Here is an 18,032-nt window from a genome sequence, read left to right as displayed (position 1 = left end):
ACAGCTTCCAAACGCTCTCAACGCAAAAGCCTACTGGCGCTCGTGATTCTTTAGCTCCGCCCACACGTCACGCCTCTAGGCCAGCCTTTCTCAGCCTGACTGTGTCAGGGGTGCCGCCAAAAAAATAGTAGGTTAAAAAAAAAAATCTGACATTTAATATATAAAATATATTTGAATTTACGTAAATACATTCTTCTTTTTAACCCTTTCGCACATAGACCACACATTCACACATGTGATTAGAACTGTCAGTGATCACGTGATCAACTGCTAAATTCAAATGTGCTTTCGCATTGGCTGGCACTGAGCAAGAGACATATATCACAACTTTTCAGTGTTTTCAGCCTAATGCGGCATATAAAATTTAAAACTAATCCAAAGCCGCAGCAGGCTAAGACATGTGGGTTTACACTGAAGACGCGTCACTTGAACCATTGCACATGATGGGACGTCTTTATTGTTCCATGTCACAAGCTTAACAAGAACCAACACTTACTTGAATTGATGCATTTCATAAGCCGTGCAAAGATACCTCAGACAGTGCAGAAACAGAAGATGATAACGGCGACGATCGACAGAAAGTTTCTCCACACGCTCACCCTGCAGCCATAATCCAAACACCAGCCCCACACAGGTGAGCACACATGCATTAATACAGACACCACACCCCCGGTGACACCCACGGTAACCAATGACGTCACTATGCACGTGCACATACACAACAGTATAGAAAGAAAAGTAGGCAATATCATGAAAGACTAATCAAACTCAGATGTATGGCTCCTACATTCCGGCCCCAAATTATTTCATAGTAATAATTGACCACCAGAAACACCTTGTGGGAGACAAACATCAATCAAAAGGCAAAGTGAACTTTTAGTCCTTTAAAGTCAAAGTTCATATCCGCTGTATCCACAGATCTTCACTGCCCCTCCGCTTCCTGCAGAAGGCAGACTTTAGTTATTGGTCTGTTCAGATAACTGGTTTTAGTTTTAATCCATACACTTCGCACCAGTCCATTTTTGTCCGGAACAGTATCCACAATTCTTCCTGTAATCCAAGTATTGCGAGGTGCCATATCATCCACTAACACGATGAGATCTCCTGGAACAAAGTTTCTTTTAGCAGCATTCCACTTCTGACGCTCCTGAAGTCCAGGAAGGTACTCCTTCACCCAGCGCTTCCAGAACAAATCCGACATATACTGCACTTGTTTCCAGCGACGACGAGCGTAAACATCCTCCTTCTCAAACAGTCCTGTTGGCAACAACGGCCGCGACTTAAGAAGTAGTAGATGGTTAGGAGTCAACGCCTCCAAGTCTTGAGGGTCTGTTGATGCTTTTGTAATTGGACGGCCATTAACAATCGCCTCAACCTCACAAAACACCGTCGCCAAGCCTTCTTCGTCCAGAGTCTGAGTCTTCAAAATGGAGTATAGCACTTTACGAACTGACCGGATCAATCTTTCCCAAACACCTCCATGGTGTGATGCCGTTGGGGGATTGAAAACCCATTTCACGCCCTTTTGTAACAGCACGTCATTTATGAGGTTATGGTTCAGATTCTCAATGGCCTCCCTTAATTCACGTTCAGCACCCACGATGTTAGTACCATTATCTGAGCGGATTTCAAGAACTTGACCCCGTCTAGCCACAAACCTTCTAAAACCATTGATAAAGGAGTCTGTATCCAAAGATGAAAGAACTTCAAGGTGTATGGCCCGCATCGCCAAGCATGTAAAAATGAGCCCATACCTCTTGACCACAGCTCTTCCACGTTTAACCTCAAACGGTCCAAAACAGTCCAAACCAACTCGACTGAAAGGAGGCTCATCAGGAGTTATCCTACTGTAAGGAAGGTCAGCCATTTTCTGATGTCCAGGCAAAGCAGACAATCTACGACAGATAACACACCTAGACAAAACCTTTCTAATGGCAGCACAGGCACCAGGAATCCAATATTTCTGACGCAGATGAGAAAGCATATGGTTTCGTCCACCATGACCTGTTTCTTGGTGTACATGACAGAGAATAAGATTGGAGATGTGTTGATCTTTAGCCAATATAACTGGATGTTTTGCTTCAACTGGCATAGCTGCTCTACTAAGCCGTCCTCCAACCCTAATGAGATCACCATCCAGGATCGGGTTAAGCTTGTAAAGGTGACTCGTCCTCCTTACACACTCTCCTTTCTTCAAGTTGGCCAGTTCTTCCGGAAACCTTATTTTTTGACAAAAACGGATAATATCTAATTCTGCTGCAACCATATCCTCCATGGACAGAACATCCTTTGGCACTTGAGCCTTAACACCTTCCATCTGGACCTGTAGCGCTTTCCCCAGCTGCTCGGCACCAAGGTCTGATCCTGAAAGAGTTTCTCTCAACAGCTTGCGATGTCTCACCCGGGACAAAAGCAAAGTCTTAAACCTGAGAAGCCAACCAACAGCCCTTTTAAGACGAAGCCAAGAGGAAAAGTAATCAATGAGCTTCTCCACTGGACTGACATGCTCCACTTGAGCAACGTTCACCACCACAGCCCTGACCTCCGGGTCTACAACAAAAGAGTCTCCCAGGGTCTCAGGGTTTTTGGGCCAACTGCTCTCAGGCTCATGAAGAAACTCAGGACCACTGAGCCATGCACTAGTCTTTAGCAATAACTGAACTTTAACACCTCTGGAGGCTAGATCCGCAGGGTTGGTTGATGTATTCACGTACCTCCACTGAGATACGTTAGACATTTTCAATATTTCAGACACTCTATTTTCTATGAAGATTTTAAATCTAGATGTCTCGTTTTTTATGTATTTCAGAACAGAAGTGCTGTCTGTCCAAAAAACCGACTCTTGGAGGTCCATTTGCAGTTCCTTCCTCCACAACTTATCCATCCTGCTAGCCACCACCGCAGCAGTCAGCTCCATACGGGGAATGGTGACAAGTTTTAGAGGAGCTACTCGTGCCTTTCCCATTATAAACGCGCTGTGAGTTCGCCCACAATCGTCATGGAGCAACAGGTAAGTCACAGTCCCAAACCCCTCCTCACTTGCATCTGCAAAGTGGTGGAGCTGAGCAGAAACAAGACGACCACAGTCCACAGGCTTTATACACCTACTGACCTTCCAATTATCAAGGTCATGAAGGTCTTCCAGCCAAGCCATCCATTCTCCAGCAACCGAAGAGGGCAAAGGATCATCCCATCCCAGACGTCTCCTGCAAAGATCTTGGAGGATTTTCTTGGCAGACAAAACAACAGGTGCCAAGAAACCAAGAGGATCATAAATCGAACTAGTCACGGACAAGATTCCTCTTCTTGTGAGTGGGTGAGGTTTAAGTGTGACTTTAAACTTAAATGAGTCAGATTGGACACACCACTGTACACCCAAAGCACGCTCTACAGGCAAGGCATCACTATCCAAATCCAGATCTTTCACCTCTTTGGCCCGCTCCTCCTGAGGGATAGTAGCGAGGACAGTACGTCGGTTACTAATCCATTTCGTGAGCTTAAAACCGCCTTTAGCACACAAAGCAACAAGCTCTTGCCATAAAGATACTGCTTCCTCTTCAGAGCCAATAGACACCAAACAATCATCAACGTAGAAATGGTGCAGGACAGTGTTAACTGCCATAGGACTGAAGCACTTCCGATTGTCTTCAACACACTTCCTCAGAGCGAAACAGGCACAGCTAGGGGAGGAAGTAGCACCGAATAGATGCACCATCATTCTGTACTCCACTAGCTCCTGACTGCAATCTCCATCAGGCCACCACAGGAATCTCAACAAGTCAGAGTCTTCAACCGGCACCCTGACCTGATAAAACATGGCCTCAATATCTGCCATGAGCACCACAGGTTCCTTACGGAATCTTGTGAGGACTCCCACTAACAAATTTGTGAGATCCGGTCCTTGAAGAAGCTGTGAGTTCAAAGAAGTCCCCTGAAATGTAGCCCCACAATCGAAAACTACACGCAGTTTTTTCTTTTTAGAATGATACACCCCATGATGGGGTATATACCACACCCTTCCATCACAACGAGCAAGCTGCTCAGTTGGAACTCTCTCTGCATAACCATTAGTCAGCATCCCGGACATGAATGTGATGTAATCGGACCGAAAAGACAGATCTTTATTCAAACGCCTTTTAAGACTCAATGCACGCTGTTCTACAACTATCTTATTATTTGGCATTTTGATGTATCTTTGTCTTACCGGCAGACCAATACTGTAATAACCATCAATGAGCTTGGCAGACTCTGAGACTGACTCCATGAAGCACTTGTCCTCCCTTGACAGACCAGGTTGTTCATCCTGCAGAGTTTCAGGGAAATCCACCTTCAGCTGTTTCTCCCAGAGCTCATCAAGCCTCGCCACTGAGATCCGATTGACTGTGATGTCGGGCTGCAAACACTGATCATTGATCCGACAATCTTCTCGGAGTGGGCCATTCACCGTCCAACCCAGAATGGTCTTAATTGCATAAGGGCCCCCGTTCACTGCACGAACCACCTCCCACGGCTCCAGAGCTTGAGGGACGTTAGTGCCGATCAGAAGGTCCACATCAGCATCAATCTGTGGTATTTGTATGTGTCTCAGGTGCAGCCATCTTTGAAGGTCTTTCGAGCATGGAATGTTTCCTCTATGAACAGGCATGCTCCTTTGAGTAAAAATCTCAGGAAGGTCACAAAAGCTGTCCGAATCCAACCCTGCAACTTCCAAGTCTGACAGCTTATAACTATCCACCACCTTCTCTTGTCCCATAGTTCTAAGGAGGATTCCCAGCTTCTTCCCTGTAAGATTGAGCCGGTTCATGAGTCGCTCTGTACAGAACGAGGCGGTACTCCCCGGATCCAAAAATGCATATGTGACCAAGGTCTCTTGTCCCCTTTTGGATTTCACCTGAACAGGCAAGATAGAAAGTGTACAGTCCTGTTTACCGGCCCCAGTCAAGCCACTAGACTGAACAGACACCACAGCACCTCCTCTGGCAAATTCCAAGTCACCATTGGCCTGAGTCAAACTCTTTTGTTTTGCCTTAGGGTGGAAATGCAACAATGTGGGGTGCCTATAATTGCATACTCTACATATTAGACGTTTTCTGCAATCTTTACTCATGTGCCCACCGCACAGACATCCAAAACACATACGGTTCTCCTTCAAAAAAGACAACTTTTCATCTTGTGTCCTTTTATCCAAAAGAAGGCAGACATCTAACGAATGCCCAGCTCCACAAAACAAACAACCCTTCACTAGAGAGTTCTTCTCCAATTTATTCCCAGACTCCACTTTCTTCTCAGCGGGTATTACAGCAGTGGCAAAACTACTGCCTCTAGCCTTTGAACTAGTTTGAGAGTGAGACTTAACCATTTTTAATCCCTTTCCTCCTGTCACAGGTGTATCTTGTATATTTCCAAAAAGAGGGTCACTTGCTACCTTGACTTGTCTCTCAACAAACTCCACAATATCCGAAAAAGTAGCTCTTCGATGAAACTTCTCCTGAATAACGCAGGCCGCACTTCTCCAATGATCCCGCAGCTTATAAGGCAGCTTTTTCACAATGGTTTGCATATTTGCAGGCACGTTCAGGTCACTTACAGCGGCTCCCATAGAGTTGCAGCATTCCTGCAACAATAAACTATAGGCTCTTAAAGCACTGACATCTTCAGCTTTAACCATCGGCCATAAAAGCACCTTATCCATATAGGCAGAGGCTACTTTGTATGGATCACCAAAATGCTCCTGAAGTAGTGACTTTGCCTTAGTGTATCCATGAGATGGAGGCAGATGTTGACAGCTTCGGATCAAATCCCTGGGCTGACCTCTTGTATACTGTTCGAGGTAATACAAACAGTCCTTATGACTTTGTGTTCTTCCTTCAATGTTATGTTCAAATCCTCTTATGAAGGTTTGATACTGCAATGGATCTCCGTCAAAAACTTGTAGGTCTCGCTTAGGTAAGAGAAAAAGTGACTGTTGTTCAACCAATAAAGATGTAATTTCATTTTGCCTTTCCAAAACTGTGAGAAAACACTGATCAGAATTATTCACTGTTACAGGTGCTGGTACGTATGGTAACTGGTAAGCACCTTCTGGCAGAGTGGACATCTCAGCTCCAGTCACAGCAGCGGGCAGAGTAACCAAAGTGGATGGACAGGCCCGGGTCACAACAGCGGACTGCTCAATGTTTTTATATGTCTTAGGCCGCACAGCAACATTACCTGAAAACAAAGCTTCCCCTTCAGCCTCTGCAGCCGATGGTTGAGTGTTGGACTCAGGCACAAATGTTGCAGCGTCGTAGCTTAACTGTGTTCTTTTCCCTCTTTTCAAATAGGAGTTCATCCCGTCTGATTTCACAGAAATGTTAGACGCACAAGATCCTTCTGAAGCCTTGAACACACTTACTTTAGCCATAGATGCTGCCAGCTCCATGTCCAGGTCCAGCTCCTCCTTCTTTCTCCTCAACTGTTCCTGCTGCTCCTCCAGGGCATGCTTCTGACTCAGCAGCCTTTGACGAGCCATAAGAGCCGCAGTCTCCGCCTCAGCCCTTAATCTAGCTGATGAAGTAATGGACATATATTTACTCGCCACTGAACTGCATTTCTTTGACCTCACTGACACATTAGAAACACTATCCCTTGGTCTAATATCATCTTCTACTGCCTTTTCCACTATTTTAGATATACGTGCCTCATCATTGGAAACAGATCCTAAACACGGTGAGACAACGCGTTCCTCTAACATGTCTGGTGCCTCCAGCAACCATTCATTTGTCTCCTCTACAAAGGCAATTTTATGTTCTTCCACACTGCCAAACCAAGCATTTTGTTTTTCTTGTTCTTCAGGTGGGAGCATAGGGACCACAACACCATGAAGATGACTTGCTTCTTTAAACAAGCTCGATATATTTTCAAGACATAACCGTATTTTCTCAGCATTATCAGCACTTTGCTTTAGGTCTTTAATTTCTCTTATTGCACCTTTAATCTTTCTTATTTTTACTTGGCGTTCTTCTTGGAGCTTTTCCAATTTATATTCAAAGGCCCTAGGTGTAAGTGTTATTTGTCTTTTATCAGTTGACCTGGTATCATTCAACTCCATTTTTCATTTACAAACAATCCAATAATCACAAATATATCCGCTAGTGACACTAAACACAGCGCCCCTTTTATAACTTGTGTTTCCACGTGAACAAGGTACAATGCGTTGTCTTGTCTTTGATTCCCCCTAACTTCCACTGAGGCTAAGCTAAACTCAACCCTAGTCTTCTGTGCATACTAGCGGTGGGTATTTATGTACCTCAATACCAATAGTCTAGAACCAGACAAACCGTCTTAGAACCAGAACTATGGCGGCACTCCCAAGCACAATGCTTCACCCGCTTGACGCACGAACCAAAACACTACCAAAAGCCCCAAAACAAACAAACCAGTACAATCACCTTATGCGAAAGTACCGCTGAGCCTAGCGGGGAATACAATCCGTCATTGACAAACAATGTGCCACGTTTATAAACGTGTACTTTTTAATAAAAGCGACTGTGATGACCAAATAAGCATCGTAACAGCAGATTTGTGAATGAATGGGCTTTACGCGAGTACAATGTGCATTCACGTCTATCATTTACCAGCTACAACTTTGAAAGCGATCTCAAACATCCAATGTTATCCCAACGTGACAGGCGCTTCAACAAACATTTCTGTCGACATATAATGCGGCATATAAAATTTAAAACTAATCCAAAGCCGCAGCAGGCTAAGACATGTGGGTTTACACTGAAGACGCGTCACTTGAACCATTGCACATGATGGGACGTCTTTATTGTTCCATGTCACAAGCTTAACAAGAACCAACACTTACTTGAATTGATGCATTTCATAAGCCGTGCAAAGATACCTCAGACAGTGCAGAAACAGAAGATGATAACGGCGACGATCGACAGAAAGTTTCTCCACACGCTCACCCTGCAGCCATAATCCAAACACCAGCCCCACACAGGTGAGCACACATGCATTAATACAGACACCACACCCCCGGTGACACCCACGGTAACCAATGACGTCACTATGCACGTGCACATACACAACAGTATAGAAAGAAAAGTAGGCAATATCATGAAAGACTAATCAAACTCAGATGTATGGCTCCTACACAGCCACATAATGTTTATTTTAGGTTTCAGACATATAAGTACTAATAAGCAATACAAATATCAGATATTTCATGCCATATCTAACAAATTTGTGAATATTTTGAATAAAAAAGGAAAAATGACAAAAGCAGATCATCATTCATTTAGCTCTGTTGTTGCTGCGGTGTGTCACGTGACAAGCAATGACGCGTCACCATGGAAACCATAAAGCGACATTAATAACGGTCGCTTTGAAAAACTCACGCTGGGGGGGTCAGCCAGAATGTTTTAAATTTATGTTGTTGAGTTCTTGTATTGAGTGGTCCACCTCTTACGATTTTATGGCATTTGTGTCTCTTATTAATTATTTTGTGAATTACTTTGCAAACCTGTGTTTTTAAAGGTGCTATTAAGTTGCTATAAAGTTAATATTGTTGCACTTTTGAAAGGTGCCCTGACTGAAAAAAGTTTGAGAAAGGCTGCTCTAGGCACTTGTGTTTTTCCGGGAAAAATCGGTACAGACTATCTTTCTCTTATAAATAAAAATAAAGACTTTTTGGAGTTATGACGGATGCAGTACTACTCTATAGGTACTCAAGATTAACAGGATATTGAGTGAAAACGAGCATTTCACCCCCCCCCCCCCCCTTTTCAGTTAATCATGTTTAAATGTGTGTTCGTGTGTTAGTTAAAGCCCACTATGCTATATCAGATGGATTTGTTAAAGCAGGAGGCATCAAATGAAAGGGCTTGAGAAGTCACACTGCCTGCATTTAAACCCTGGCACACACTGCACAGCAGATTGTCAAACACCATCAATTCACTTTCTGCAGAGTGTTGTGGGATGTGTCACTTTAATGTGTTTAGTTTAGTACAGCTCAGTGTGTTAAACCCGGAAAGGATAAATCAAATCCAAGTAATTATAGACTGATTGCTTTAACTTCTAACTTATGTAAACTGATGGAAAAAATGATGATACGAAGGCTAAATATTGGAAATAAAAGGTCTTATATCACCATATCAGAGTGGATTTAGGGCAGGTCGGAATACTATGGATGCTGTTTTAAGTTTAGAAGGCGATGTTAGGAAAGCTCAGGCAAATAAAGAAGTTTTGGTGGGGGTTTTATTTGATATTGAGAAAGCATATGATATGCTTTGAAAAGAGGGACTTTTAATTAAACTTAAATGCATGGGAATTGGAGGAAAATTATACAACTGGATTATGGATTTCCTTTTAGAAAGAACAATACAAGTTAGGATAGGAGTAGAGTATTCTGAGACGTACTCGATAGATAATGGAACTCCACAAGGAAGTGTATGTAGCCCAGTATTTTTTAATATTATGAACAATGATATTTTTAGTAATTTTAAGGGTGATATTGGAAGGGCATTATTTGCTGATGATGGGGCAATATGGAAAAGAGGACGTAATATTGCATGTGTGTCCCAAAGTTTACAAAAATCTGTTCATAAAGTGGAGGTATGGGCAAATGATTGGAGTTTTAGATTATCTGTGGATAAAACCCAAGTTATATGTTTTACAAAGGGGAAAAAAGTACCAGAGGTTAAGTTAAAGTTGTATAACCAGGAGCTGGAGCAAGTCTCTATAGTTAAATATCTTGGTGTATGGATGGAATCCAGATTGACATTTGCAACTCATGCTAAAAAACTGATCAATAAATGTAAAACAGGAGTAAATATTTTAAGATGTTTATCTGGGATAGAATGGGGAGCTTGTAGAATGTCTTTGAAAAGAATTTATTGTACATTAATCAGACCAAGTTTAGATTATGGAAGCATTATTTATGGATTTGCAGCTGAAACTACTCTGAAAAAGATTGAAACAATGCAGAGTCAAGCTTTAAGAATATGTTGCGGTGCGTTTAAAACATCTCCCATTGCAGCCATACAGGTAGAAGTTGGGGAAGCTCCTTTACACCTCCGTAGATATTCAATGAGAATGAATTATTGGATTAATTTAAAAGGACAAAGAATGTCATCCAGTAAAGGGGGTAATTGAAGAATGTTGGGAGCATGGAAATAAAAATATTAAAAGCTTTGGGTGGATTGCTGAAAGGGAAGCAGGAGTAGTTGGTATTGCTGATTGTGATGTTAGTCCAACTGTGGTAGTATCCAGAATTCCTCCATGTTTTTTTCCTATGCCTAATGTAGATTTTCAGATACAAATAAAAATGAAAAATGAGAAAGCTACCCCTAAGAACATTATTGTCCAGCAGTATTTGGAACAGAATTATTTATCATGGTTAAACTGATGGTTCAAAAGAACCTATCTCTGGTAGAACTGCTGCTGCAGTATACATTCAAATTAAAATTAAGAAAAGAATAACTGATCATGTATCTGTCTATGCCACTGAATTAATTGCTATGGTGGTAGCCCTTCAGTGGGTAGAGGAGGTCAAACCAAGCTTAGTTGTAATTTGTTCTGATTCTTATGCTGCATTATCTAGTCTTGCAAGTGGATTAAAATCATCAAGGCAAGACATTATATACGAGATTCTGGCAAGCTTGTTAAGAGTAAGTAAAGTAAGTTTGATAAAATTTATGTGGGTTCCTGCTCATGTGGGAGTGGAGGCTAATGAAGTGGTTGATAAGCTTGCTAAGCAAGCTCTTAAACATACAGAAATAGATATTCATGTGACTCTGAGCAAAAATGAAGTTAAAGGGAAAATAAAAGAATTCATGAATAACAAATGGCAAGAGGAATGGAACTGTGATAACAAGGGCAGGTTTATGTATAATATTCAACAGAAAGAAAATGGAAATGGAAGAAATGTTTTTAAGAACAGGAAAGAAGATACAATTATCTCACGCATTCGAATAGGACATACCAGATTAAATCATTCATTGTTTAAAATAGGAAAACAAGAATCAGGTAAATGTATTTATTGTAATCAGCCTGAAACTATAGAACATGTATTAATGAAATGTAAAAAATATGAAAAAGAAAGGTTAAAGCTCATTAATGAAGTTAAAAACATGGTTGTTGAATCATTCAATATGATAAGTCTTTTGAACGAGAAAGCAGGACAAAGAAGAATATATGGTGTTATTATAAAATACATTAAAGAAATAGGAATAATTAACAGAATTTAATATACATATATAATTTTTTTTTTTTTTTTTTTGTCATTTGCCTATCAGTGCTTCACACTCCAGTCCAGTCGGTGGCGGTAAATGCACCAAAAAGTTGGTTTGCCATCCGCCATAAAAAGTTAAAAGAAGAAGAAGAACAGCTGCTGGTCACGCTAAATATTCACACTTTTCTGGGCGATGAAAAATGACGTTTAACGACATACCAATCGACACTTGAAAAAGAAAAATAGATGAAGTTAAGAGCTTTCTCTCCGTATCGTTAAGTATCTCTAAAGCGCACACTGTGAACTTTTACACGAGGGATGTTTGGAGCAGGTTCATGTGTGTGATTCCGGAGGAAGTGTCGTGTGCTATCAGTTCCTCACAAGACCGCATGAAGGTAAGAGGTGCTCATCCTTTTAATTTACACACATATGGCGTGTATTTTGTGACAGATCGAAGGCTGAGAAGGAGAAGAAGAAGCAGTCTACCCTTCCTTCTCCGTCAGTCAGTGTCTGAAGCGGAAGAGAAGCGCGCACTCACGTGAAAATGGCGTCAGTAGAGCGCCGACATAAATTTTCAAAATAAAAGTCTCTAAACAGTGAACAGCAGCATTGACAAATATTGCTCAAATAAAACAAATCAATAATAAAAAAATGTGTTACATTCAAACTGTGTTCACTATATTTCGTTACACTATATTGGATCATATCTTTTGCTAACTGTTATGATTTATATTGCCACTGATTCAAAAAAGTTTGAAAGCTTTGATAGCTGAAGTCTGTGCATCATTATTGTGAATAGTGTTTCTTACTTTCTTAAAGGCTTTTCAGTTAATCATGTTTAAATGTGTGTTCGTGTGTTAGTTAAAGCCCACTATGCTATATCAGGTGGGTTTGTTAAAGCAGGAGGCATCACATGAAAGGGCTTGAGAAGTCACACTGCCTGCATTTAAACCCTGGCACACACTGAACAGCAGATTGTCAAACACCATCAATTCACTTTCTGCAGAGTTTATAGTTTCACCCCTGAACAGTACAATTTCATAAATAATCTGGACACTTAAAAAGTATGAATTTCATTGTATTATGTACAAACAAACCAAAAGGCATCTTCAAAAAACAAAACTGAAGCTTTTTAGCCATTAAGTTACTTTTAATCAATTCACTTGTATGTTCCACACAGAAATATTATACAACAGTTCCTCCTAGTGGCCATTATACCTTACTGCATTTTTTCTTTGCCGGTTTTGATTTTAATAAAGAACAATTTTTTAACAATATTTTATATATGTGCATATATACATATAAATGTATAATTTTGTATACATTAAACCAAACAAAAAAAAAAAAAAAAAAACATTTCAATTGTGCTTTGCAGTGCTTTGCATTGACTGTGTGCGGACTCTGAAATTGGGAGACAGTCATGTGGCTCTTCAGTTATGGGACACTGCAGGCCAAGAAAGGTAAGGCCCTGATACCTACATAGTACAAACAGGATTGAGTTTTGCATTAATACAATTATTATCGTCTTGTTTAGGACATTTACATTTAGCTTGAATTTGATTTCTTTATTTTTGTTCCACAGTCTGTACTCTTATCCTTTTAAGCATCTCTGAAAAGCTTGTTGTCTAGAATAATCTATGGCATAACCAAAACATAATCTCACTTGTTACTGATGATAAACATCCAGCTTTAATAAAAAGCAATGTCACTGTGCCCTGCAGGTATCGCTGCATTACCAAGCAGTTTTTCTGTAAGGCAGATGGTGTGGAGGTCATCTATGACATTATAATGGAGGACAGTTTCAGATCAGTCCGCCCCTGGCTGACCAGCATACAAGAGGCCGTAGGCGACCCTATACCTGTCATGATCCTTTGCAACAAATCAGGAGAATGAGAGAGAAGTGCAGACAAAGGAGGTTGAGCAGAGGTGTGGACATCTCTTATCAATCACACAGTATATCATAGTAAATTATTAATAATACCTAATATGCTCTGTCTTTATCTAACATCACCTCGTTCAACACAGTAAGCACAGATTAATAGTATTTGCTATATTTGATAAAAAGCAAACTTGATGTTCTACGAGTGCAGTGCTTGTAATGGAGCTAATGTGATACATCTGGCCAGGTAAGAATACAAAAACACACAACTGCAACATGTTGTTATACACTGACATATTTTGTTAAGCTGTGATGTTTGTAACACTTCAGCCATGGCTGCAACCCACAAAAAAATGATATAACTGAGACAGCTACAGTAACCGACATAATCTTCAAAGTGCAATCAAAAATGTGACTTTGCTGATTGTGTGAACCTTATGTAGTTTATTTACTTTGAAAGGCCCACTAAATGTGCCTGCTGGCTGCCAAGTTGAGATCACATGACCAGCCCAATGCTACTGAGTTTACCTCAGTATCTCCACTATAATCAGACACTTTCAGCTGTTGAATAAATTAGATATGAGATTATTGTACAAGCAAAACATATTTAGTTTTATATATATATATATTCACCTTTAATATGTATTTATTATTATTTATTATTATCTTTCTTCTTCTTATTATTATTATCATCATCATCATCATCATCTTATAAGTGTTTTAATGAACACTGGTATGTAAATACAACTTGTTTATTTTTTTTATATTATTGTTGTTGTTTTATTTATTTTAATTAATGCTTTAAGGGTCCTGAGGGAGCAGGAAGACAGAGTGTGGGTAAATACTAAAGATATTAATTTGCCGTCATATCAAATACATTTGTATTTGTGTCCAGAAGATGGCAGCAAAGCTCTTATTATAAAATGCAGCAGAGCAGACAAGAGTCTTGGTTTCTGTCTGTTTTGTTTGTGTAGATGAAATTGCTGTGACGTCACACAACAGTCAACTGTACTTTTTTTTTATATTGATGGAGAAAATATGAGCTGCATTGAGTTCTAATGATCTGTTAAGCATTAAGTCATAATATGTTGTACAAGTTATTATAAAGTGATTCATATGGATTATAGTGAACCTATTTTAAACGTCTTACAGGTTGTTGAAATACACAGAACTCAAGACTTATACAGTCTGATAAATGATGTATATAAAAGTAAAATGCCCAGCAGACAAGCAATATGCATATTTATTTAATGGTTAAAAACACGCTTTATAACATATTAACAATGTAAATAACAATAACTATTATTTTAATAATCATTTTATAAGTTAGACAATTTTTTTTGTTCAGCATTTATCCACTTTCAAATCTCTAGTGCTTGCTGCAGTGATGCTGAAGACTGAAATCACTCACGGTCATTTGGTCATATGTTTAGGATGTCTTCAACTATCACTGTGATTGTGCTTTATAAGGTAAGATCTCAAGTTTGATTTCATAGTTTGTGTAATGTCTTATTGAAATACACAAAAAAAGTCTGAAAAGTTTTCTTTTTATTGATATCAACAAGGCCAAAAAAAAAAAAAAAAAATACAAAACTCTCAAAGGCTTAAAAGTTTTAATACAAAAGTGTGTGGGGGGTATAAAAACCGGAGTTTTAACATCAATATCAATATCAATATCACTCAAACTTTGTTCAGATTTGTTGAACCGAGGCAGTGGATGATCACTGAGCCGAATGCCCCACTTCTTTGTTTGACTCCTCCTCCACATCATCATACTCTGTTATTAAATACAAAATATTAAATCAGGCCAAATGTTGTTATTGGATGCATATTTTAAAAGTCTTTACATAAAAGTTTGACTAAATTAAAATAAAGATCTATAATGAGAACAAAAGGGTTATAGTAACTTACCCAACGGTTTTCTCACATCTTCACTTACACTCATCACATCATCATACTCCTCCTGAACTCTCTCTGATCAAGATATACATTAATACATATCAGTTTATATATCACTTCATCTCATCTGAAGGATCATTTTTCCCTTGAGTGACTTTATTAAACAGCTGTGGTTTTGAAAATACCCATGTTCCTGTGGACAGGGCCTGATACTTGTTACGTCTCCTGTGTGTTTCTGTCCTTGTCTGTTTTGTGTCTTGTTTGTCTTTATTGTTAACCTCATTAGTTGCCATAGCCACTCATTTGACCACACCCATCTGCTTGTTGCTATAGTAACTCATTAGTCTCTTGCTCTCCAGTGTATCCTCCTTATTTTTTCTGTGTTCTTTTGTAAATTTTATGTGTCTGGCTTCCGGTCTCATCTGCTTCCAGCTATTATTAGCTGTACAAAACAGCTCTTTTTGCTGCTTGATATTACAAACTGGAGTGTCTAACCTTATCATTAATGTATTTAATGTATAATCTTAATTATTAACACACTGGTTTGTAGTGCATAAAATGTTACTGTTTACTGCACAATGTTATTTTTCTCATTATTTCCCTAAAACAGCTAATGAACCAGAAGTCTCACATTCACAGAAAATGACTTACTTCTGTGTTGAACAATAAGGTGGATAAATGTCCCTTGTGTTTCCCTTGGTGCTTGTTTTGCCTGTGTTTAGCATCTGTGTGTTTTTTGTTTCCCAGTTTCCCATTTTTTTTCTCTCGTTTACTTCTATTAAACTGCAGTTAGATCTGATCTCAGCCAGCTTTCTCCAGCACATCACAATACTCATGTAAATATGTGAAGGGTGATTAAAAATGTAGTTCTGTGCATCTCACCTGTTAAACCTTGAGAGCTTGGTCTTTTAATGATGACATCATCATAATTCTCTGGTGTGTTCACTACACATGAAAATATGAGTCAATTTAAAGTGTAAACCAAAAACCCATTAAGGCAGGAATTTTAAATATTATCTGTAATGATCTTGATTGTAGAGTGATATTAATTTAAAAAAAATGTATAGAGTAAAACACCTTTTTTGATATCAGAGTTGTGTTCGCTCGTCATGACATCATCATAACTCTCAGGTGTGTCTTCTACAAATTCACACATTTATTACATTCAGAACACATTTGAAATATCTATCTTACATTTATTATAATATTTTGATTTAAAAATATATTATGTACTATTGTAGAATAAGAGAGTGACACCTGTCTCACGATCTGGTTTCAGTCCATCAGTGATGACATCATCATAGTATCCTGGTGTGATTTCCTTCATCATCTCTTCTGCATCAACACACAATATGTTTGGATACAAAAGGCAAAATATGTCGTTGCTGCATATCATAAGCCTGAAAATGTATTATATGTCATCTGATAATGAATCATGTGATCAATTTAAAAGGTCACTTACCTTTTAGGCCACTGCCATTGATGACATCATCATAATATGCAGTATTGAACTCTTTTGCTATAAAAGGAGAGTAGTCTGTTAATATACAAGTAAACAGCAGCATTTGAATAGTATTGAGTCAATTATCAAATATAATATGGAATTACTAGTTACAGTTGTTCATTATGAAATTATTATTATTATTTTTTATTTTTTTTTGTAAAATGTGGAATGATTATGTGCTTCAGCTCTCTAACCTGAGAGAAGCTCATCAGCATCTTCATACCCAGAATGCAGTTCTTCAGAGATGAGACTCCCTGTTAAAGAAGAGCAGAACAGTCAGAAACATGTTCATCATTACAAACAGACTGAATCCTCATTTCCTTTCGATTCTAAAACATTGTGTTAGTGACAACACAACAAATTACTTTATTATTTAACACAATTACTTCATTATTTAAAGTATTCAAGAAATAAATACCATGGTGTTTAGGCCTATTAGCAAAAACATGACCCCATTTCTTACTGCCTTCCAGAAATATACACAGGAAGAGACAAACACACACACACACACACCTGCATCTACTGTACATGTACAAACATATAAGTCCCTGCTTATGACCCTCTAAAAATACACACAGAAAGAGACACTGACTGACACACACACACACACACACACACACTCCCTCTCTCTCTCTCTCTCTCTCTCTCTCTGTCTATCACGCACACACACAAACATGCACCTGCAGCTCTGTGGTTTTCTGTCAGGAATTCTGTGGTTTGAAGCAGGAGGTTTAACAGGACTAATAATAGATAAACATCAACTGTCTGACAGACTCTTATTAATGATATTAAATGAGATTGATGGCTCATGTCTCACCCCTCTGAGTGAAGTGATTGTGTCTGTGCTGAATCTCCTCATAAACTGCCTCAGACATCGTCCTGTGTCTCCTCTTAGAGAGAGCTGTGAGTGTAGACAGACAAACCTGCTGTCAGTTCACAACACATGTCTGATCACACACTGAATAAGACACAATATGACAGTCTCTGGATCTCTCCTACCTCTCCTCATCACTCTGTTCTGCTGAATCAGTATAAGCAGTGGCACTAAGAGCAGTAAGAGCACAACTCCCAGAACAATCACAAGCACTGGGAGAGACACTGGTGGAGGAGTTTGTGGAGGAGAGACTGATGTGGAGCGCACTGAAGGAGAAGATGATGATGTTGTGGCAGGAGAAGTGGACACTGACACATCTGGCAAAACAGACACAAATACATTCAAATTATGAATACATAAAATTATCTATATTTGAACATTATTCTTCAGTGTTTGTTGTGACCTGCACAAGTGAGTCCAGCGTGCTCTTTGCGGAAGCAGTCAGTGTTGTTTTTCAGGGAGAGAGGACAGTCCCACAGGTGAATCTCATTCCCTCTGCACTCGACTCTATTCAGCCACACAACGCCTTCAACAGCACCAAAGACTGAATACCTATCAGCCCTCAGTGCTGCTCCACAACCCAGCTGCCTGCAGACCACCTGAGCATCGCTGATGTCCCACTGATCATCACAGACTGAGCCCCACACAGCGTTATGAT

General features: G+C 39.6%; 2 protein-coding genes and 1 long non-coding RNA gene across 3 annotated transcripts in view; 1 reads left to right on the top strand and 2 right to left on the bottom strand.

The window, feature by feature from the left end:
- Nucleotides 1-350: 350 nt before the first annotated feature.
- Nucleotides 351-7,090, bottom strand: LOC127976277 (uncharacterized). The gene is made up of 2 exons (XM_052580592.1): nt 1,013-7,090; nt 351-940 (listed from the first exon to the last, which is right to left on the bottom strand). Exons 1-2 carry the CDS (start codon nt 7,088-7,090, stop codon nt 923-925), a joined length of 6,096 nt encoding a protein of 2,031 aa, XP_052436552.1. The 3' UTR covers nt 351-922.
- Nucleotides 7,091-10,554: 3,464 nt separating this feature from the next.
- LOC127976413 (uncharacterized) lies at nt 10,555-13,198 on the top strand. The gene is made up of 3 exons (XR_008157779.1): nt 10,555-11,613; nt 12,594-12,678; nt 12,940-13,198. It is a non-coding gene; the product is annotated as an uncharacterized LOC127976413 (long non-coding RNA).
- A 1,497-nt stretch (nt 13,199-14,695) lies between these two features.
- Nucleotides 14,696-18,032, bottom strand: part of LOC127971088 (scavenger receptor cysteine-rich type 1 protein M130-like) — a 91,165-nt gene continuing 87,828 nt past the window's right edge. The window contains exons 10-19 of the mRNA XM_052573868.1: nt 17,778-17,900; nt 17,500-17,691; nt 17,318-17,401; nt 16,695-16,754; nt 16,459-16,515; nt 16,254-16,331; nt 16,074-16,136; nt 15,879-15,941; nt 15,009-15,071; nt 14,696-14,874 (exon numbers count right to left, since the gene is read on the bottom strand). Coding sequence (XP_052429828.1) covers nt 14,819-14,874; nt 15,009-15,071; nt 15,879-15,941; nt 16,074-16,136; nt 16,254-16,331; nt 16,459-16,515; nt 16,695-16,754; nt 17,318-17,401; nt 17,500-17,691; nt 17,778-17,900 — 839 coding nt within the window. The 3' untranslated portion in view covers nt 14,696-14,818. The remainder of the gene's footprint in view (nt 14,875-15,008; nt 15,072-15,878; nt 15,942-16,073; nt 16,137-16,253; nt 16,332-16,458; nt 16,516-16,694; nt 16,755-17,317; nt 17,402-17,499; nt 17,692-17,777; nt 17,901-18,032) is intronic.

This window comes from Carassius gibelio, chromosome A4 (assembly GCF_023724105.1).
Source record: "Carassius gibelio isolate Cgi1373 ecotype wild population from Czech Republic chromosome A4, carGib1.2-hapl.c, whole genome shotgun sequence".
NCBI classification, from domain to species: domain Eukaryota; kingdom Metazoa; phylum Chordata; class Actinopteri; order Cypriniformes; family Cyprinidae; genus Carassius; species Carassius gibelio.
This window is presented reverse-complemented; position numbering and strand designations above follow the sequence as displayed.